Source organism: Coturnix japonica, chromosome 14 (assembly GCF_001577835.2).
Source record: "Coturnix japonica isolate 7356 chromosome 14, Coturnix japonica 2.1, whole genome shotgun sequence".
In the NCBI taxonomy this organism is placed as follows: domain Eukaryota; kingdom Metazoa; phylum Chordata; class Aves; order Galliformes; family Phasianidae; genus Coturnix; species Coturnix japonica.
In genome coordinates, this window is record NC_029529.1 from 10,875,792 (window position 1) to 10,896,358 (window position 20,567).

A 20,567-nucleotide genomic window follows, 5' to 3' on the forward strand; every position below is an offset into this window, starting at 1 on the left:
ACTACGTCAACACGGCGCGACTGTCACTCCCTGGGGCACTATGGGAGTTGTAGTTCCAGGCTTTCACAGAGCGGGGCGGCCATAGTGGGCACGGGTGGGGAGGGGGGAACCCATAGAGCAGCGTGGGGGGGAGGGCTGGGGCCTATAGAGCAATGCAGGGCTGTAATTCACACCGCCCACCACTAGGGGGCAGCACTTCGGTGCAGCGAGAGGGCGGAGCTTGAGAGACAAGGGGCGTGGTTATGAGAAAATGGGCGTGGCTTAAGCACGGGGCCGTGGCTTAAAGACAGCGGGACTCACTCTTAGTGGGCGTGGTTTAACCTAAAGTGGGCGTGGCTTAAAGCACAGTGGGCGTGGCTTGTAGCTCCATCTGCGTCCGCTTGACCGTCCCGGACAACATGGCGGCCGTAGCGGTGATGGTGGCCCGGCGGGTCGCTCGCTCAGGTGCGTCCATCACGGCTGGGAGATCCCGGTGTGTCCCCCTGCAGGACCCCACGGGGGTCTCCTATTACCCCACGTCTCGTTTCTGTCCATCATAGGTTACACGGTTCCCCTCTTTGTGGGTCGGGTTCCTCCGTGTCCCCCACGTGTCCTCTTGTTGTCTCGTGTCTCCTTGTTATGGGGCAGGGTGTCCCCATATCCCCCATAGAGCTCAGTGTGTCCCCATAGAGCTCAGTGTGTCCCCATATCCCCCCATAGAGCTCAGTATGTCCCCATAGAGCTCAGTGTGTCCCCATATCCCCCATAGAGCTCAGTGTGTCCCCATATCCCCCATAGAGCTCAGTGTGTCCCCATAGCCCCCCATAGAGCTCGGTGTGTCCCCATAGCCCCCCATAGAGCTCAGTGTGTCTCCATATCCCCCATAGAGTTCAGTGTGTCACCATATCCCCATAGAGTTCAGTGTGTCACCATATCCCCCCATAGAGCTCAATGTGTCCCTCTGTCCCTCTCCCTTCCCCCTGTCCCCCAGGTATACTGTTTCCCTACAGCAGCCCACAGCTTTGGGGCCGAGCTGCCCTGCAGCCCCCCGTCCTCCTGCCCACCCAGCGCCGCACCTTCAGCAACAACAAGATCCTGGTGGAGCTGGACACGAGCTCAGGTACAGTGTCACCTCACCCCACAGAGCCCCCCCAGCTTCTATGGGGTCCCTGCTTTGTAGCTGTCCTCCATGGAGCAGCTGTGGGGGTTTCTGTGCCCTGGGAGCCAGGAGTGGCTGTCACAGGGCTGTGTTGTGCTTGATGTTTCCCAAGGTCTCCATAGGCTTTTGGGACCCCCCTGTTGGCCTGCCCTGGGCTCAGAGCCTTGGGAGGGTCTCTAGGGCAGGGCTCTGGGAGGGGTGGGGGGCTGGAGGCCTTCAGAAGAATTAGGAGAGGAAAGAGAGATCTGAGCAGAGTGGGAAAGCAAGAAGGCAGATAGAATTCTGAGCACAATGGATGTTGTGAGTGGTGTGTGCTGCTCTGCCGTGGGGTTTCTGATGCCTCTGTGGTCACCACGGCTCAGGTGTAGCCACAATGAAGTTCAAGAGCCCTCCAGTCAACAGCCTCAGCCTGGACTTCCTCACCGAGTTCTGCATAAGCCTGGAGAAGCTGGAGAACGACCGGGCCTGCCGGGCTCTGATCATCACCTCGGTACGTGCTGCCCTGTGATAGCAATGTGTTTCAGGGCGCATTGCCTCGCAGTGATATTTGGATTATCTTGGTTCCAGGCCATCCCCAGGATCTTCTCATCAGGCCTGGACATCATGGAGATGTTTGGGAAGAGCACAGAGCACTACGCTGAGTTCTGGAGAGCTGTGCAGGAGATGTGGCTCCGGCTGTACGGCTCCAGCATGGTGACAGTGGCTGCAATCAATGCAAGTCCTTCACAGCTGATTTCCTGGCTGCTCTGTGTGTTTTGCTGCTTGCTGTGCAATGTCGTCATTGCGTGTGCAGGGCCAGCCCCCAAACCAGTCTTGTCACTGTGTTGGGATGTGTGGGTCTGTGATGAGACTCATGGGAGTTGCCTGAGCTTGTTTGCCTGGCTGTTGTACTGCATTTGTAGCTGGAGGGGAGGAGATTGGGAGGGAGCTGTGCAGCACTGCAAATAATTGGCCTCTGCCCTTTGGACAGCAGTGCTTTGGGAGCTGGGCAGTGCAGCACATTCTTAACATATTGCTTTCTGTCTGGTTTGTTTTCCTCCTGCCAGAATTATGGGCCAGCAGGGAATGCACTTTGAATTGCATTTTACCCGCTCAGTGTCTTGTTTTCATCCTTCAGTGCAATATTGCTTTAGCAGCTCGTGGCTCTGTGTCTGTCTTTCAAGATAGCTGGGTCTCTGACCAGCTTCCCACAGGCATCTTGTGCAGGGTTAAGCAGGCACTGAACTGTGGCTGAGATTGCAGTTTTGTAGATGGCATTGAGGGTCACAGGCTCATAAGAAAATGCCATAACAAATCTCTGCAGGTTTTGCAACCCAGGCAGTGTTTACTCTGCAGCTGTCTATGAACTAAAGAGCGAAACTCAATGGGAGCAGAGCAGTTACTTAAACTTCTAGAAACAAATAGAAACTAAAATGTAAGGCTAGAATTTAGCAGAATCTTTAGTGGCAGTTTTGAGTCAGTCTCTCCTTGGGGAGACATCTGTGTTATCCTTGGCAGCTCTGTCACTGTCTTCTCTGTTCTCAACCTGCTGCTGCAGATGCACAGTGCAATCATAGCTGGAGCATGGGGGCTGACCTGAACTCACTGCTTCCTTCTCCTTGCCAGGGATCCAGCCCAGCTGGAGGATGTCTCATTGCCTTGTCGTGTGACTACAGAATCATGGTGGAGAACCCCAAATACGTCATTGGTTTGAATGAAGCCCAGCTGGGCATTGTGGCTCCCTTCTGGTATGCCAGTGTCTTTCATGTCTAGTGTCACAGAGAGGTCCCTGCAAAGAGATGACAGAGGTTTTAGTATATTTTAATTGACCACTGAGATGTAGATTTGCATCCTTCTTGGCAGAGTTCTTGGTAATTGCAGCTGGAGGGTGCAGTGCCTGATCTGCAGTCTATACTGAAATCAGTGCTAGGGAGCATGCTTTGCTGTGGGTTCGTGCTGTGCACCTGCAAAAGCTTTTCCTGCCATCTCTCGTAGGTTTAAGGACACATTTGTGAACACTGTGGGACACCGAGTTGCTGAACGCTCCCTCCAGCTGGGCTTGCTGCACCCTGTGACCGAGGCCCACCAGATTGGCCTTGTGGACGAGGTGGTGCCAGAGGAGAAGCTGCAGGAGAAGGCTGCGGCTGTTGTGGCTCAGTGGCTGGCTCTGCCTGGTAAGGGAGGAACCTGCTGCTGCCTCCAGGACAGCAACAGGACACGGGAGTAAGGCTGTATGGGAAGGACAGGAGCTGAGGCTGGTGTGTGAAGCTTCCATTTGAAGTGAAGGTGTGAATGGTGGGAAGTGTTATTCATGACCATAAGTCAGAGCCAGCAAGGGCTTGTCTGGTTGGAGATGTCCATAGTATGTAGGTGCTAAAGCAATTTTGGGTCCTCAGTATGTGGGATTTTCATTGTTATAATGTATGTGCAGCATCATGCAGCAGATTAACAGCTGCATGGCTGTGCATGGTGTGTGTGGCCAGATGTGCTGAAGGCCTCAGTCAGCTCCAGCAGGCAGCACAGGGAGGAAGAAGGTGCACTACTCCTCCTATTGTGTCCCAGTAAATCAGTCATTTCCACAGTGGATTAGAGATCAGAATTTATTGCATGAGAATGTATCCAGGTCAGGTTCCAGGCGGTTGAGCTCTCCTACACCTTTTTCCTTCTGTTCTAAAGAGCCCTTCAGAGTGTGCTGCCTCTGCTTTGGAGGTAGCAGCACATGATGATAGTGAGCAAGAGCTGGTTGCTACCAGCAGAGACCATGCACGCTCTGCATCCTCACTGTCCTCTCCACAGACCATGCCCGTCAGCTCACCAAGTCCATGATGAGGAAGGCAGTGCTGGACCACATGCTGGCTCACCGGGAGGAAGACATTCAGAACTTTGTCAAGTTCATATCGAAAGACTCCATCCAGAAGTCACTTTCAATGTACATGGAGATGCTGAAGAAGAAGAAGAGCTGAGCAGCCAGCGGAGACCTGGCCCCAGGAGCTTTAGTGACCCTCTGAAGCACTGCATTACTTGTACTCTCACAGTGAAGCTGTCTGCAGTGTGAGTGGTGGGTGAGATGCTGCCTGCTCCGTGGCCACCACAACCTCCCCCTCCTTTTAGTCCCCATCGAGTGCCTGTCACCACTGCTGCCTTCCTGAGAGCGGAGAGAGCTGTTGGCTCAGCTCACCCAAGGAACAGAGCAACTTGGCAACACTATGGCTCGAGCCTCCACATCCTCGGGTATCTTCCCTCCTGTCCAGCAACTAATTGTGAAAGTGCTGTTTGTCAGTAAAGCCTTTGATGAGGTGGGATACGAGTGCTTTGTTCCCAAGCATGTCTGCAGTCACTGCTTGCTTCCTTGCTCCTGGTGGACTGGGAGGGCTCTGCCACAAGCCATGGGGTGGGGGTTTGGGCACAGGCGGTGCCTGGCTGCAGCTCTTCTCCGGAGCAGGCTCAGGAGCATCCCACACACAGGGCTCATGGATGGGACTGCAGAGTGCATCTTCATGGGGATGGTGGGAGCTGGAGCTGGGTCGTCGTGTGTGGCAGCAGGAAGAACTCAAGCCATCAGCTTCACCTCGACGGGGTAATGGTCGCTGACTGCCAGGGCCTGCAGGAAGACAGGAGGCAGTGAGGTGTAACACCAGGGTTGTGTGAGCCCTGTACTTCAATGCTGACTGCAGCTACGTGAAGCAGTAGTGTTGGGGCCCTTGGGGTGGCTGTCACCACTATGTGGGACCCTTGTGACTGCTGGATGTGGATGGGATGCCCCCAGCCTTGGAGTCATGGAATTCTGCCCCTGCTATGCTCATTCCTGCCCATGAAAGCCTCAGAAACTCCCCATTCATCTCTGTCCCCACAGGGATGGGCAGTGACCCCAAATCCCCCTCATATGTTGTTCCATGGATCCCTACCACATTGGCTGTCTGCAGGGGGCAGCTGTGTGCCTTAGGTGAGGGCTGCAGGCTCAGGAGTGCAGCAGCCACATGGCTGGGACCACGCTGCCTAATCCCAAATAATCCCGAACATTGGCAGCCCCGTGGTGCCAGGTTGTCTTTGCTGCACCTGGGGCAGCTCAGCTTTGCTGTTCCAAACAGCTTTGTGCACAGCAGCCACCCTGAGTCCTGGCTTACGATCCCTGCTCACCTCTTCCTGCTCCAGCTGGAAAGCACGCTGGAAATTGTACACGGTGGCTGAGTTTGGCACGATGCTCCGCTTCAGTTTGGATCCACACACCACAATCCTGCATGGGAACAGCACATAGTGGGCACTGCTCCCACCTCACCTGCGGGGTCCTGTGGCACGGAGCTATGGCACCTCCATGGCAGCACCCACCTGTCATAGGCACAGTCCGACTTCCCCACGGTGGTGTCGGCGCTGTCGGGGATCAGCCACTTGAAGACATCACTGCTGCGCAGGCGGATGGAGGCCCAGTCACTCTGCTTCACGTAGCTGCAGTCAGCATTGAAGTCCCCCAGGAACACGATGTTCTGCAGAAAGGGCCACGTGGGGGCTGTCAGCAAGGCTGATTCCAGCTCTCCACCCCCAGAGCCTGGCACTGACCCCAGCTCTGTGGCCATCCCTCCCTGCCCTAGAAGGAATCAGGGTCAGAGCAGGGACGGTGCTGCTGGGGCACTCACATCTGTCCCCCACTTATTGACCACAGCCAGGTAGACATCATAGAGCGCATCGATCTCAGCAACAGCATCATGCGGGGCTGAGTGCAGGGGGACCATCACAAACTCCTCCGCCTCTGTGGGGAGAAGAACATCAGCCTGTGTATCCACAGCCCAGCGGCCACCTCCTGCTGTCACCCATCCTCATTCAGACTGAGGGTCCCCTGCCCCACGCTGCTCACTGCTGTGGGGTGCTGACACCCTGAGGACGAATGGCTCCCGGCTGAACACGTCCTGTGGGTCCTCGTACTGATATGTGTCCACCACTGACACGACGTCCGTCCTGTGGGATGAAGGGACAGTGACCCCAGGCTCAGCATGGCCCCTGGCTCAGCCCTGCTGTGATGGCTTTGGTGTCCTGAACTCCAGCCAGTGACAAGGGAGCCCCGTGTCCCCTCTGCAGCACCCCAAAGAGGACAGCAGTGCTCCCACCCCGTTACCTGTAGAGGAAGAGGTACATCTCCTTGTAGTTGTCCCGTCCCAGGGGCCCGCTGATCTCATAGTCATATGGGGATGAGGACACACTGCAGGGATGCAAATGGAGGACAGTGGCACAGCTGGCACAGCCCTGAGGTGTCCTTAGCTCTGCCACCTCCATGGGCACAGCAGCCCTGAACCATCCACCGTGCCCAGCCATGGACTCCATTCTCCCTGCACACCAGCAGGGTGCAGGTCTGACCCTGCCAACCATTTCTCTTCAGGGATGCTCTCCATCTTCATTTTGCATCTAAGCTAAATGAGGTTAATTGGTGGCCTGGGGGCTGCAGGGCCTGGCATCACTCTTGCTGCCACGTTTGCTTTGCAGGGATGCTGGGGGGATCAAAGGGGTGAGGACATGGGTTGGGCATACCTGCTGGGGAGCATTCATCTCAACCACAGCCTCACTCAGTCCCACCAAAGACCCCCATCCCTGTGGCACCCTTATCTGTGCAGAGCTCTGTACCTCACTGCACAGCCACCTCCACCACTCCACGTCTGTTTTGGGGCTGATTCATCACATTTGGCCAGATTTAGCCCCAGCCGTGTAGTCCCACCTTGCACCCTTCATCCCCAGCCTCAGCTTTCCCATGTCCCCTTGTATTTTCCAAATTCAATGTGCCAGAGCTGTAGTTCCTTTCAGCTTTCATGAGGGTTTTGCCCCTGTGCCCCCAGGGTGATGCACTGCATGGCACCCAGCAGGCTCCAGGCTGCCTGCAGGCGTCTCAGCTGCTCCTTCCCATTTCCTTCTGCGAAGCTACAACAATTTCCTCTTAATTCCCCTTCCAGAAAACAAACTGTCTTTCAACAGCATTTCTTTTGTTTGCCTTTTATTGCTCAAGCAGCTTCATTTTCCCTGCCCAATGCCAGCATTTTAACCCCAATGGCTTCAGCCCCAGCCCCACTCCTACCTGTTGAGCTGCTCCAGGAGCTCGGTGACGGCGCTGAGGTCGGAGTCACGCACCTCCTGCACCAGCACAACGTCATAGCGGCGCAGGATCTGCAGTGGTGATGGTGAGAATAAGCCTGGCACTGTGCTGGGTGCTGGGGTGGTGAGCAGGGATGGGGCCACCCAGCATTGGGTCACCCCACAGTGTCATACAAGCCCATCAATGCCAAGGCAGATGTCCCCATAGGGACTCACCCCATGGTCCTCCCATCAAAGTGGGGACATCCCTGGCACTGGGAAAATGTCCCAGCAACAGCCATGTCCCCGAGCAGCTCCAGCTGTATTTAAGCTCTGTCCCTGCACACAGCCCATCCCCATATGCTCCACGCAGCACTGGTTGTACTCACATTGATGATGACACCTGCCACGCTCTCATCAGACATCTTGCTGTCCCCGAATGACTGGATGTTGAAGGCACCAATGCGCAGCGTGGCGGTGGCTGGGCACAGGAGAGCCATGCTCAGCAGGGACAGTGCCAGCACCACAGTCCCCATTCTGCCAGGAGGGATTCTGAGCCACAGGATGCAATGACAGGAGCCAGGCTTTATTCTGGGCTTGGAAATAGGCTTCACATATGAGGATAGAGTGAAAAAATCCACTTAGGTCGTTCCCAGCTGCTGTGCCCTGGAGTGTACCAAGCCAGCAGGTGGGCTGCCACCAATTCCAGAGGAAGATGAAGCACGTTCTGCCTAGGAGCATTTCTACCCATCACTTGTGAGCTCTGGGAGCTCCCAGCCCTGCTCTCCATGAAGCTCTTCTGCTCCCATTGCAGGCTCCTTCCCTCTCCACCTGCACCCCAGAATGTTTGTATCCTTTTTGCTTTCAGTCCCCTCCTGACCCTACACTGCTATTCTGCATCTTTAAACACAGCCAAAGATCCCCATCACCATCTCTTCCATGCTGCTCCCTGAAGCCGGTTGCTTTCTGTGCTGGGATTGCACCATTCATCAAGCTTGGAAGGTGCAGAAGCTACTCCTAGATCCAGCAGAACCTGGTTCCTCCAGTTCCATGGATGAACCACAGCGATTGCCCACAACACAGCTACCCTGGCTCCCAGCCCATCACATCGCAGTCCTGAGCCCCAGCTCCATCCTTACCGTGTGAGCACGCAGCACCTCTGCCCTGCCGGTGGCAGGAGGGCTGTTTTATTCCCAGCTGAGACGCTGGAAAATCAGGATGAGTCGGACACCCCCGTGGGTGTTTTGGCACAGGTTTGGGCTCCTTCCTACATTGGGAAACCAAAACCCGCACAGGGGCAGGGTGGGGCCAGCGTCAGCATCTCTGTGCTCAGCACCATGAAGGGGCTGGGGAGCAGTGGGAGCAGTGGGGCAGCCCAGTGGGGCAGCCCTATGGGGCTGGGGGTTTGGGGGGGCTCAAGGGGCACATCTGGGGTGGTCAGCTGGCAGTGCCCCCAGCCCAGTGCTATGCCATGTGGGGGGCAGGTGGCTGGAGGGGATGGCCTTAATGCAGATGATTCAGACACGTAATTAGAAGGAATAGGAGGAAACGGCAGGGCATTCAGGTCAAGCCGGTTGGATCCTCAATGACATGGTGAGCCTCTGTGCAAGGGCTGAGCCACAAAAGCCTGGAGCAGCCGCAGTGGTCATCCAGAATCATCCCACTGGTCACCCTGAGAAACCCTGCTGATGGCCTCAAGCAGCTCCTTTGGTCACCCAAAGCAGTTCCATTGGTTGCACGGAACAGCCCTGCTCATGACTCCAAGCAGCCCAGGGCACAGTGTCAACCTGTTCCCACTGATGGGTTTCAACATGGCTGGGACCACGTCCTAGATTCCCCATGCACACAGAGCACCCCAGGAGGTCAGGGGACAGAGTTGTCACTTAGGGAGGTGACCTTTCTTCCTGCTGGGGCTCGTCAGGCTGTTGCACACACCGCTGGCATGGCATCCTCACCACCAGTCATGGGGTGAGCCCGGTGTCCTCAGACGCATCTTTGCATTCCTGCAGGATTGCTAAGCTCAGGCTTTGCACCATCCCTGCAGGCAGAGTGCAGCCCAGTTCCTTTGGGAGAAGCATTTCCTCCTTCTCCTTTGGGACCGATGCCCCAAGGCATGACCCTCCCTTGCAGTGGGACTGTTGGGGCATGCAGAGTCCCACAGGGCATGAAACATCCAGGTGGGACCCTTCACCCACAGGCACTGAAACCCTCAGGAGGGCACCGAAACCCTGGGAAGGCACCGAAACACCTGGGGAGGCACTGAAACCCCTGAGAAGACACAGAAACCCCTGGGAAAGCACCGCACCGCTGCATGGGAGCTGACTCACACCCTCCACCACCCACCACCATCATCACCAGCACCCATCAGACACCCTGCAGCCAGGAGGGCTCCAGCCCCCATGAGATGTAGGAAAAGCTGCCTGCATCCCGTGACTCAGATAGAGTGACAGGTCCTGCCTGAACCCTCCCAGGCCTTTCTCAGCATCCTGCTTTCTTGCTTGCTCAGATGGGAGCTGCTTTTCCCACCCACAGAGCCTGGTGCTCTCATCTTGGCTCCATGATGGGGATGCCCCGTGGCAGCGGTTGCTGAGCTTTGGATGGGGGATGGAGGAGAATGGATGAGCACCCTGAGCACCCCACTGACCAAACGTTTATCTTCTAGGTGTGTTCCTTTGCTGAGCACCCTCATACCCTCAGGTGTGTCCCCAAAATGAGGCATGGAAAAGTGGAAATGAGTCCTATAGGATGGGAGCGATGGTACATGCATGGGGTGGCTCTGGGACACACAGGAGATGGTGGGGTTTGCAGGGCAGGATGTGTGCAAGGGAGTGTGTGTATGTGCAAAGGCTTTTGGAGGATGTGTGTGCATGCATCCAGCTTGGAGCCATGGCACTTGTGTGGGAGCAGCACCCTGCTGCCAGCTGAGCCTGAGTCTCTCTCCAAAGCATCAGGTCTGAACATGGCATCATTTTAATGCAAGCTGAGGGCATCCCACAATGGCAGGACCCCCGAGGGCTGGCTCCTTGCAGAGGCAGCATGCAGCAAATCGAGTGGTTACAAAGCTTTGTTGGAGCCAGTGGTGCGTGGACTCCTCGCTGCTGGCTGTTGGTGCAGGTCTCAGCGGGCCTTCAGCGTCACCTCCACTGGGAAATGGTCACTGATGGCCAAAGCCTGAGTGCAGGGAAAGCAGAGGGGTGGCTTTGCTTTCCCGGAGCTGATCTCTTTGCTGCATACAGCTGAGGCTCAAAGGTTCTGCTCCAGCCCCAAATGCAGACCAGACCCCAAATGTTGCTTTGCAGTGGTGCACAGGTGGCAGCAGGGCCACCCTTGGGTGCCTGTGCATATCCACAGAGGCTTTGTGGATTGGATTAATGTAGCACCAGCTGAAACCCTCAGCCCCCCAGCAGACCCCTGCCAGCACCCAGCCCCTGCCCCCTCACTCACATCCTTGTTCTGGATACGCAAATTCTCCTGGAAATTGTTGATGGTCGCATACTCAACCGCTTGGCGCAGTGCGGAGCCACAAGCAACGATGCTGGCAGGGCAATGGTGGGGGTCAGCACCCGCTGCATCCCCCACTGCAGCCCCTGTCCCCACTGCTGTGCCACCCACCGGTCGTAGGCGCAGTCGGTGCTGGTGACGGTGGTGTCGGCGCTGTCGGGGATGAGCCACTCGCAGGCGCTCAGGGTGCGCAGGCGGATGGAGGGCCACTGCCCGGCGGTCACGTAGGAGCAGTCAGCATTGAAGTCACCCATGAAGAGCACGTTCTGCAGGGCAGCACTGCGCTGAGCCTGGCTTATGGCTCTGGTGCCCACAGCAGGGCTGCACTTGGGTCCAGTGCCCACCACTGAGCTCTGATCTTGGGTTGCCCCAAGAGTCAGTGGGGTTCTGTGGCCATATAGCTGGCGTGGGCTGCCCTCTAGAGCCTTTCAGCCACGTCTATAGGCTAGGAAAAGATATTACAGGCCAGCAACGTCTCCCTAAACTCATACAGAGCATCTTCGTGCCAGAGAGGGCATTGGAGCCAGCCAGCAGCTCTATGACATCTCTGTGCCCCCACACCGTGGGGTGGCACCCACTCTGACAGGCACACAAGGTCTTCCATGGGATACATCTATCTATGGATGGCTGCTGGGATGTGCCACAGCCCACCTGAGTCCCCAGGAGGGAGTGGGGAAATCTCAGTGCCACTTACATTGGTCTCCCACTTGTTAATTACATCTGTGTAGACGTCAGCGAGTGCGTCGATCTCAGCTGGAGCACTGCTGGGCTCTGCGTGCAGGGGCACGATGACAAACTCATCCAACTCTGACAAGGACAGAGCCATCAGCCTGCAGGCATGGAGCCAGGGCAGCCTCAGGGCTCTGCTGCTCTCCCTTTTCCCCAAGCTCTCATGATGGGAGCTGGGAGGTGACAGGAGGAGATGGGAGATGGGACATGGTGGGAAAACCCTGGGGCACCTGAAGGTAGGAGAAGTCCCTGCAGCAATGAGTGACCACAATGGGGACCCTATAATGGGTTCAGGCAGCCCCAGAGGCTGGCAGTGGGACTGATGGGGCTGGGGGCAGCAGTGCCGGTGGGAACAGTGACACAGCTGCCATGCATCATCTCTGCTCACGTGTGGTGGGAGAGGAGAACTTCACAATGAAGGGCTCCCTGCTGAAGATGTCCGTCCCACAGGGCTCACAGCCATCATCATAGTAGTAGCTTTCCAGCACAGAGACGACGTCCGACCTGAGGAAGGGGAGTGGGAAGGTGCAGTTCCCTCCAGGAGGGCACAGCAGTTGGCAGGGGGACACTGGTGGCATCCCTTACCTATAGATAAAGACGTACTGCTCCTTGTAGCTGTTCCGACCCAGGGGGATGCTGCTCAAAAAGCTGTAGGGGTACAATGATGCGCTGGGAGGAAGATGAGGAGACAGTGAGGGAGGATCTCTCTGGCCAAGTTGGAGGTGTTGGGGTGAAGCAAGATGCTGCCCAGGCTCTACCCTAGCACACATTTGCTGGCACCTGGCACCCAGTGCCATCAGGGTCACCTGTTGAGCTGGGCCATCAGCTTCTTTACGGAGCTCAGGTCAGCATCCCGCACCTCCTGTACCAAGGTGATGTCGTACTGCGCCAGGATCTGCAGGGACAAGCTGGGAGCTGCTCACCCATGGCTGGGAGCTGCTCATGGGGTCACCTGTGGAGCCCTGGGAAGGATCCCTCCAACTTGGAGGCCCATATAGGGATACAGGGGCCTCCAACATCATCTCTCCAGCATCCATCTTGCCATTAGCATATTAGGCACAAGCTGCTCTCAGGTGCCTGGTTGGCATTGAGCAGTTCCTGCCCTTAGGTCAGTGAGAATGGAGGCAACCTGGGCTGGAGATGGGGTGAGGGGGACAGCGGGTGGGAGACTAGGTGGAGACATGGAAAATGCACAGATAGAGGCACAGATGGATGGAGGCATGAAGGTAGGCACACACATGAATGGACAACCATCTCCAGAAAGCCAATGCCTGGCTGCCCCAAGCCAGCTACATCCCAGGGGCAGAGCACAGCCAGTGCTGCTTCTCTCCCCCAGCACTCACAGAGACAATGAAGTCTGCAATCGTCTGGTTGGACATCTTGCCGTCTCCAAACGTCCTGATGTTGAAGGCACTGATCCTCAGCGTGGAAGCCACATGCAGCAGCATCGCTGCAGCCAGAAGCTCCAGCACCAGCTTACGAGCTGCCATCCTGCACACAGAGGGGCAGAAATGGTCTGCAAAACAGAGGGATGAGTCCTTGTCCCTGCTTCATATGCGGCCCCATCCTGCTGTTCCAGTGCTGCCCATCCTCCTGCAGGCAGCCCGGACCTCCCGCAGAGCCTGAGCTGATAACTCTGGCACAGGAGCAAATGCCATTCGAAGTGACTCAGAGCAGCTGCTCCTTCACTCACGGACATCTCTGTGGGCTTGGTGACAAGTGCTGTGGGAGCAGGAGCTGCTGGCCCAGCTGGAGCCCTCCCTGGCCCTGAGCACAGGCACAGAGCAGAGTTTATCTGGGCATTTTATGTGCTGGAGGGACCTCCGATAGAGCTGTGGGTCACAGAGAGCCCTGTGCTGTGCTACAGACCTTTAGGTCACTGAGCTGTGCACAGACACAGTAGCTGTCACACAGGTGATCATGGGCTTTATGTGCTCTCTGTAACCCACTTGGACATCTCCATTTGTGCCTCTCCCATTGCTCCTCAGGTCTGCACCAGGTATCCAAAAGACCCTATGGCAGCTGTGCTGGAGCAGAGTGAGGGATGTTTACCTCCAGCACCCCTGCATGGCAGCAGCATCCTTCACTGGGGTGGGCAAGGGCCCCCTGCACCCTGACATCTCTCTGCAACTGGGGCTACCATGTCACCCCCTCTGCTCCTGCCCTGTCTGCACCTGGGAGAGCACTGTAGGACCCTGCTCCAAGGCTGCGCAGTGGCCTCTATCCACAGTTAAGGAGTTTAGGGTAATGTTTCACCATGTCCTTCCAACATGATCAGATCTGAACTGCAGCCAAGCTTGTGTGCCCTGAGCACCTGGAGCAGCAATGGGATCTGCTGGTAGGAATGGGAAATAACCCCAGCTTTGAGGACCCCCCAGGCTTGTTTTTGTGTCTGGGGCAGCCAGTCCGATAAAAGCACCAAGTTTTCCCCTTTTTCCCTCCTTTCTACAATGGCAAATGTTGAAGTTTCTAAATCTACAAGTCCTGGTAATGCTAGGACTTGTACTAGGACTAGGACTTGTACTAGGACTAGGACACATAGGAATGCCCCAACTCCTTCTCCCTGAGGCACGCGTGGTGCACACAGATGCTCAAGTGATGCCCGTGAGCCTTTGCACAGAGCAAAACTCACCTGAGCTGCAATAAATGGCTTTGCAGAGAGATCCTCAGCAGGGTGATGCACCTGTGGAGCCGTCCCCTGGTTGCTGGAAGGGGAAGGAGGAGCGACACCTGTATATATGGGGAGGGCAGTGCTGGCTTTGCCAGCAGCCCAACCAACAAGAGTGCGAGGCCTCGGGCTCCATATGGCATTTTTCAATGGAAACAAAGGTCTGTTGAGTGAAACAAATAAATAAATAGCTCTTTCAATCAATGCCAACAGGGAAGGAAACACTGAGAGCGGAGACGGTGACCTCTTGATTGATGTCCCCAAGCTGCAATACACCCCAGGTGGACAACGTGGGGCTTGTGTGTGGGAAAATGACCACTTGAAGCCTGCTGGTTTGGAAGGGGGGGGTTGTTTTAATGCCATTTATTGGGCTGGAATGTACCTTAGTGGTTTCAACCTTGTGCCCTGTGCTGTGGGATGGGGCATCATGCACTCAGGCTTCTGCCATGGGTCCCTGCCCCCAGAGGCCACGGGGGGGGCCTCGGGGACAGGGACCCATGGCCAAAATAGTGATTGACAGGGACCCGTGGCCAAAATAATGATTGATTATTATATCAATCACAGTGTCCAAACTGTGATTGACACTCGCCACCCACTGCATGAAGGTGCAACGCGCAGCCCCACCAACAGAGGGCGCTGCAGAGCGTAGCGAAACGCTTTCGATCTCTTTTGGACTATCCGAGCATCCGTAGCGCTTTCCGGTTGTAGGCCTGCGCGTTGTAGACTAGGCCGCACCGGGTCGGGAGAACGGAGAGAGAACCATGAGTGACATCCGGCACTCGTTGCTCCGACGGGACGCGTTGAGCGCCGCTAAAGAGGTGTTATATCACCTCGATATCTATTTCAGCAGCCAGCTGCAGAACGCTCCGTTGCCCCTGGTGGATAAAGGCCCGGCTGAGCTGCTGGAGGAGTTTCTATTCCAGGTCCCCAAGGAGCGAGGCGCTCCGCCCAAGGTGCGGCCTTACCCCATAGGCTTGTGTGGGCCCCTATATGGACCCACATGTGCCCCTATGTGGGCCTTGTGTGCCCCTATGTGCCCCTATGTGCCCCTATGTGCCCCTATATACAACCATGGGGTGTTGGGTGCCCCTATGTGCCCCTATGTGCCCCTATGTGGGGCCTTGTTGCCCCTGTGTGAGCCATGTGGGCCTAGTGTGCCCCTATGAGGGCCTTGTGTTCCCCTATGTGCCCCTTTGTGGGCCTTGTGTGGTCCTATGTGGGCCTTGTGTGGTCCTACTTGAGTCTTGTGTGCCCCTAAGTGGGCCTAGTGTGCCTCTATGTGAGTCCTTGTGTGCCCCTGTGTGGGCCTATTGTGCCCCTATGTGGGCCTCGTGTGCCCCTATGTGGGCCTAGTGTGCCCCTATGTGAGTCCTTGTGTGCCCCTATGTGGGCCTTGTGTGCCCCTATGTGGGTCTTGTGTGCCCCTTCGTGGGCCTAGTGTGGTCCTACGTGGGTCTTGTGTGCCCCTGTGTGGGCCTTGTGTGGGTCCCTTTGTGGGCCTAGTGTGCCCCAGTGTGGGCCTTGTGTTCCCCTATGTGGGATGTGTGTGCCCCTATGTCAGGCTTTGCAGTACCAGAGGGGCTGCAGGGTTTGATGAGGTGCTGGCAAACATCACCAACCAGCCCTTGTTTCTTATGAGTCCCCCACAGTGATTCTCAGTTTTGCTTCTGTTTTGTTCCAGAGGTTGAATTCGCTTCAGGAACTTCAGCTCCTTGAGATCATGTGCAATTATTTCCAAGAACAAACCAAGGATTCAGTTCGGCAGATCATTTTCTCGTCGCTCTTCAGCCCTCAAGGGAACAAAGCGGATGACAACAGGATGGCTTTACTGGGAAAGCTGGTTTCCATGGCTGTGGCTGTGTGCAGAGTCCCTGTGCTGGAGTGTGCTGCCTTCTGGCTGCAGGTGTGATTTCTGGGTGAACAAATGAGTGTGGGAAGGAGCAAGGGGCTGTGTTTGGTTGATGGCAGCTGCTTGCAGACAACTCCTATGGTAGTTTTAACTGATGTAACAGCCGCCTGTTGCAGCTTTCATCACACATCTCTGTGCTCACATAGAATCACAGCATGGCCTGGGTAGAAAAGAACCACAACACTCACCCAGTTCCAACCCCCTGCTATGTGCAGGGTCACCAACCAGCAGCCCAGGCTGCCCAGAGCCACATCCAGCCTGGCCTTGAATGTCTGCAGGGATGGGGCATCCACAGCCTCCTTGGGAAACCTGTTCCAGTGCATCACCATCCTCTGTGCTCACATCCATCCTTTGCTCCAACACAGGGCAGAACTTTTGCTAATCTATGTACAGAGTTCCATCTGTTGAACTTTGATACAGGAGGGAATGTATCCTGGGTAGCAGAAGAGTCTGCAGGTTATTTTAAAGAACACAGCTCTTAAGTAATGTGAGGGCTGCAGAGAACTTTTCCATGTTAAGATTTTACTCCTCTCTGTGAATGGGTCGTTCATACACAGAGATGTTTATGCACTTTGATTTTGGGCAAGTGGAAACACAGATGTTGAAGCAGCAAAGCATCTGGATGAAGTGAGCAGGGAGTGTCTGAGCAGAGTGAACTGAAAACCAGCTCTGTAGAACTTTCTGTGTTTTGTTTTAAACTCCTTTTCATGCTGTGCTGCCTTCCATCCCTGCAGCGAACTCCTGCGGTGTTCTGCGTGAGATTAGCCCGAGCCTTGGTTGATGACTACTGCAATTTGGTGCCAGGATCCATCCAAACTCTGAAGCAGATATTCAGTGCCAGTCCTCGCTTCTGCTGCCAGTTCATTACAGCCGTCACAGCTCTCTATGACCTCTCCTCAGGTAAATGTTTCCAAAGCAAGAGGTATGGTGTAAAGAAATGCAGACTAACAGTTGTAAATGTTAACTGCAGAAATTCTTAACATGCTTGTAACAATGGAACTGTTGCTGGCAGCAGTTCAGGCTGTGACCTCAACTATTGCTGGGGTGAGGAAAAAAGTAAGGAGTAACTGAAGGGAGAGTCTGTAACAGAGAAGCAGACAGGTAACGTCTGATAGTGGGTAAAGAACAAAGGGGCCTTCTAGATGGAGTAGCATTAGGAATGAAGGAACATCTACTTGGGCTGGGCAGTTTTTCTTCCCTGCTGTGTCTGCTAGCCAGCAGACAGACTGGAGTCTGTTTGTCAGTCAAATTCCTTCTAAAAAGAGATAAAATTCAAATTCAGAATATTCACAAGCTGGAGATGGATTTTGCTTAAGCAGTGATACAAAATGCAATTAATAGTGCACCTCCTGTGTGTGTCTCCACTGTCTTCTGAGGACAAGATTTGGTTACACAAACAGCAGCATGCCTGGAAAGAAAATAACAACATAAAAAGCTTTGCTGTGGAAAGGGTTAAATCTTGCTGTGGTGCCTTCAGAACAAAAGCTGAAGTTAACAGGAGTGTGGTTGTGTCATGCTGTCCTGTCATGCTCACTGTGCATTGTCTTTCCTGTCTTCCCTGCCTTCAGATGACCTCATCCCTCCCTCAGATCTGCTTGAGTTGATTGTTTCCTGGATCTTCGAAGACCCCCGCTTGATCCTCATCACCTTTCTGAACACTCCTATTGCAGCCAACCTGCCAATAGGGTTTTTAGAGCTCACCCCACTGACGGGGCTGATCCGTTGGTGTGTGAAGGCCCCCTTGGCTTATAAAAGGAAGAAGAAAGCCTCTCTCGCCAATGGACACCCCACCAGCAAGATTGCCAAGGACTCGACTGAAGGAGATGATGGAGATTGCCATCAACTGTATTCAAAACTGCATCTAAGTGTCCTGCAGGTTCTTATGATGCTTCAGGGACACTTAACAGAGAAGAACCTTTATGGGCGCCTGGGGCTAATACCCTTTGATCACGTGGTTCCACTTGTGGAGGAAATTAACAGGCTGTCTGATGAACTCAATCCTCTCAATGCATCCAAAGAGATTGAACTGGCTCTCGACAGACTGGCTCAGGCTTTGCAGGTGGCCATGGCATCAGGAGCGCTCCTCTGCACCCGAGGTAAGTGGTCAGTGGGGCTGCCAAAGAACCTGGCCTTGGATTCTTTTCCTCCAGTGTGGGGATGTCATGAAAGGTACATGATCTACATGATCTTATCCCACTGAGGCTCTTTGTTTGGGTCTTGATCCCCCTCTGAACTCTCCCTGCTTTGAAAAACAATTCTGGGGCCAGCTTTTGAGAGTGGAGGGCAGATGTGTCATGTGAAACCACAGCACAGTTGGCACACTAAAAGGAGCAGCATAAACCCAATCTGAAATCCTAAGTTGATGAGAAGCCGTGCAGTGCTGACGAGCATGAATGTCAGTCAAAGGTTGCTCCTTCACCAGGGGGATGAGGCACAGTATTGGCTCTGTGTCTGTGAATGTGCAGCTTGCTTTAGCTGAGGGCGTGGGCAGAGCTTGATCCTGGCTGTATAATTGCTTTCCAGGAAAGCTGTGCACTTCCCCATGGCAGTCTGGGGCCAGGGATTACTTGTAGCTAGTTAAAAAGCTCTCTTTAACTGTTCTTCAATTTGTCTTCTCTGAATTGCTGGAGGAGAGACTGTGAAGTAGATTGCCATGAGGTTCATGTGTTAAACAAGGGACGAGAAAAGCAAATTAAGACTGCTTGTCTGGAGCTTCTCTGCCTTCAGTTTTCCTTCAGTGAGACTATTACAGTCCGTGCATTTAAGTTGAAGTTACTGAAGAAGCCTGTTAGTGTGGCTTGTGTCTGTCTTTCCTGTTTCCAAAACCTGTTCTTTTCCTGTCCTTTGACTCATTGCCTTTGTCATCATAAGCACTGTATTCGTGGAGCAGTCACACCTTGTATTAGCTACCTTAGTTACTTATTGATAGACCCTTTATTGCTTGACCCTTATTGATATGTACTCTGTTCTCTTTCAGATGACTTGAGAACTGTGTGCTCCAGGCTACCACACAACAAGTAAGAGACCTTCCTGTCCCAGTGTCTCAAGTATCTGATACATGTTGAGCTGTTGAGACCTCCTTTATAAGTTTGTACTTGCAGTCTGGAAGCTGCCCCTTGTTCAGACACAGCTTAGTATCAGCTTAAGGGTGATGGTTATTTTTCCTTGCAAGCTGGGTGCTTGACTCAAGGAGAGTTCTGTGACTCCCACTATAGAGATATTTTACCCAACCTGCATTAAACCAAATGAACAGAAGGGAAAACAAAACGACTGTGTGAAACCTGTCCCAAACTTATCCCATTCTCAACTCCCCTGTGGTTTCACCCAAACTAGAGCTTAACTGTACTTTGTTTCTCACTTCTTACCCTTAGCAAACCTCTGATCTTTTCTTAGTAAGTAGCTGAACATGCTCAGAGGTGGAATCTCCCCTTGCAAAAGCCTGATGGTGCCCACATTGTGGAAAGCTGCACCTGTTGTTTCCTGTCTTGTTAACCTGTGAGGATTGCAGAAAAAGGAATGATGCTCAAAGCAGCATTGCTGCCTTCAGAGAAAGTGACAGATATAATTTCTGCTCACAGCAGTGTTTTCTAATAGAACGCTTAAAGCAGAAGGCGATGTCCACTTGAATGAAGAGCAGTCACAAGGTGAAATTGATCTTGCTTTCACTTAGTTTGCCTTCTCAAAGTAACACAACTGTCTGCTCTTCTCTCTGCAGCCTGTTGCAGCTGGTGATCTCAGGTCCTGTACAGCAGCCGGCCCACAACGCTCTGCCTCCAGGATTCTACCCTCACATCCACACCCCCCCGCTGGGTTACCCTGCACACGCTGCTCACCCAGCCCTCCCTGCTCACCCTGCTCTCCCAGCTCACCCCGTACAAACGTTCATACCAGGAATGACATTCCCCTACAGGCCCATCCGCTAACGAGCTCGGACTGCAGCAGCTCATGGCTCCCCTTTGAGGAAGCCTTGCAGTGAAAAGGGACCATCTCCAGAGCCACGTTTTCCTCTATGTTGGGAAGCAGGAGAGCTCCACCTCCATGAGAGAAGACAACAGGGGGGAGGACAGCAGTTACTGTGACATGGGCTGAGGATATGAGAGCACCACATGGATGAAGGGAGGGAGTGGAAGGAGGCAACCAAGAGGAGCCCTATGGAGCACGTGGCCACCTTTTGGACCCATGGTGTTTCATACAGTGCCCAGCACATCCCAGCAGGGTGTTTCTCATTATCCCCTGTGTATGTGGCACAGTGGGAGCAGCACAGCCCTGCTCTGGGCTATAGGGCCGGATGGGAAGCCATACACATTGAGTCCACTCCAGCCCCTCCACCTCTTTGTAAATGTTTGTATCTAGAGCTACAGAACACACTGTATATTTTTGGAACGCAGAGATGTTTGCTTCAGAAGCACAAGGTAGAATAAAACATCACTTCCTATTAAAGGAAACCAATTAAGGTGCATTAAATCGTTCTATCCCATTATCCAGCAGTGGCAATGAGGGGGTGGGTGCTTTATATGGGCGGTGGGGGCTGGGGGCGTGGCCAAATGCATTGGGGGCGTGGCTTCGTTGCTTTGGGGGGCGTGGCCAGCTCA

General features: G+C 54.4%; 4 protein-coding genes across 4 annotated transcripts; 2 read left to right on the top strand and 2 right to left on the bottom strand.

Annotated features, from left to right (window-relative positions):
• Positions 1-320: 320 nt before the first annotated feature.
• ECI1 (enoyl-CoA delta isomerase 1) lies at positions 321-4,424 on the top strand. The gene is made up of 7 exons (XM_015877434.2): positions 321-444; positions 971-1,099; positions 1,501-1,628; positions 1,706-1,852; positions 2,744-2,865; positions 3,113-3,291; positions 3,914-4,424. Exons 1-7 carry the CDS (start codon positions 399-401, stop codon positions 4,078-4,080), a joined length of 918 nt encoding a protein of 305 aa, XP_015732920.1. The 5' UTR covers positions 321-398; the 3' UTR covers positions 4,081-4,424.
• Positions 4,425-4,847: 423 nt separating this feature from the next.
• Positions 4,848-8,715, bottom strand: LOC107320985 (deoxyribonuclease-1-like 2). The gene is made up of 7 exons (XM_032447654.1): positions 7,558-8,715; positions 7,173-7,261; positions 6,225-6,308; positions 5,958-6,067; positions 5,749-5,915; positions 5,444-5,598; positions 4,848-5,351 (listed from the first exon to the last, which is right to left on the bottom strand). The coding sequence occupies exons 1-7, from the start codon at positions 7,702-7,704 to the stop codon at positions 5,114-5,116; spliced, it is 990 nt and encodes a 329-aa protein (XP_032303545.1). The 5' UTR covers positions 7,705-8,715; the 3' UTR covers positions 4,848-5,113.
• A 1,410-nt stretch (positions 8,716-10,125) lies between these two features.
• LOC107320984 (deoxyribonuclease-1) lies at positions 10,126-13,083 on the bottom strand. Its single transcript, XM_015877435.2, has 8 exons — positions 12,742-13,083; positions 12,205-12,293; positions 11,984-12,067; positions 11,787-11,902; positions 11,364-11,476; positions 10,781-10,935; positions 10,613-10,703; positions 10,126-10,339 (listed from the first exon to the last, which is right to left on the bottom strand). The coding sequence occupies exons 1-8, from the start codon at positions 12,886-12,888 to the stop codon at positions 10,286-10,288; spliced, it is 849 nt and encodes a 282-aa protein (XP_015732921.1). The 5' UTR covers positions 12,889-13,083; the 3' UTR covers positions 10,126-10,285.
• A 1,656-nt stretch (positions 13,084-14,739) lies between these two features.
• On the top strand, positions 14,740-20,424 carry C14H7orf26 (chromosome 14 C7orf26 homolog). The gene is made up of 6 exons (XM_015877443.2): positions 14,740-15,019; positions 15,748-15,969; positions 16,710-16,875; positions 17,544-18,071; positions 18,953-18,992; positions 19,691-20,424. The coding sequence occupies exons 1-6, from the start codon at positions 14,828-14,830 to the stop codon at positions 19,896-19,898; spliced, it is 1,356 nt and encodes a 451-aa protein (XP_015732929.1). The 5' UTR covers positions 14,740-14,827; the 3' UTR covers positions 19,899-20,424.
• The last annotated feature ends 143 nt before the right edge of the window (positions 20,425-20,567 follow it).

Excerpts from the sequence above, each read along its gene's own strand:
- ECI1 (XM_015877434.2), top strand. The coding sequence starts at position 399 with ATGGCGGCCGTAGCGGTGATGGTGGCCCGGCGGGTCGCTCGCTCAG. Across the intron at positions 2,866-3,112 it reads GGCATTGTGGCTCCCTTCTG|GTTTAAGGACACATTTGTGA; the intron begins GTATGCCAGTGT and ends CATCTCTCGTAG. Across the intron at positions 3,292-3,913 it reads TCAGTGGCTGGCTCTGCCTG|ACCATGCCCGTCAGCTCACC; the intron begins GTAAGGGAGGAA and ends TCCTCTCCACAG.
- LOC107320985 (XM_032447654.1), bottom strand. The coding sequence starts at position 7,704 with ATGGGGACTGTGGTGCTGGCACTGTCCCTGCTGAGCATGGCTCTCCTG. Across the intron at positions 7,262-7,557 it reads TGGCAGGTGTCATCATCAAT|ATCCTGCGCCGCTATGACGT; the intron begins GTGAGTACAACC and ends TCACCACTGCAG. Across the intron at positions 5,599-5,748 it reads TCAATAAGTGGGGGACAGAT|AACATCGTGTTCCTGGGGGA; the intron begins GTGAGTGCCCCA and ends CCCTTTCTGCAG.
- LOC107320984 (XM_015877435.2), bottom strand. The coding sequence starts at position 12,888 with ATGGCAGCTCGTAAGCTGGTGCTGGAGCTTCTGGCTGCAGCGATGCTG. Across the intron at positions 12,068-12,204 it reads CTGATGGCCCAGCTCAACAG|CGCATCATTGTACCCCTACA; the intron begins GTGACCCTGATG and ends TCTTCCTCCCAG. Across the intron at positions 11,477-11,786 it reads GTTCTCCTCTCCCACCACAC|AGTTGGATGAGTTTGTCATC; the intron begins GTGAGCAGAGAT and ends TGTCCTTGTCAG.
- C14H7orf26 (XM_015877443.2), top strand. The coding sequence starts at position 14,828 with ATGAGTGACATCCGGCACTCGTTGCTCCGACGGGACGCGTTGAGCGCC. Across the intron at positions 15,970-16,709 it reads GTGCTGCCTTCTGGCTGCAG|CGAACTCCTGCGGTGTTCTG; the intron begins GTGTGATTTCTG and ends CCATCCCTGCAG. Across the intron at positions 16,876-17,543 it reads TCTCTATGACCTCTCCTCAG|ATGACCTCATCCCTCCCTCA; the intron begins GTAAATGTTTCC and ends CCCTGCCTTCAG.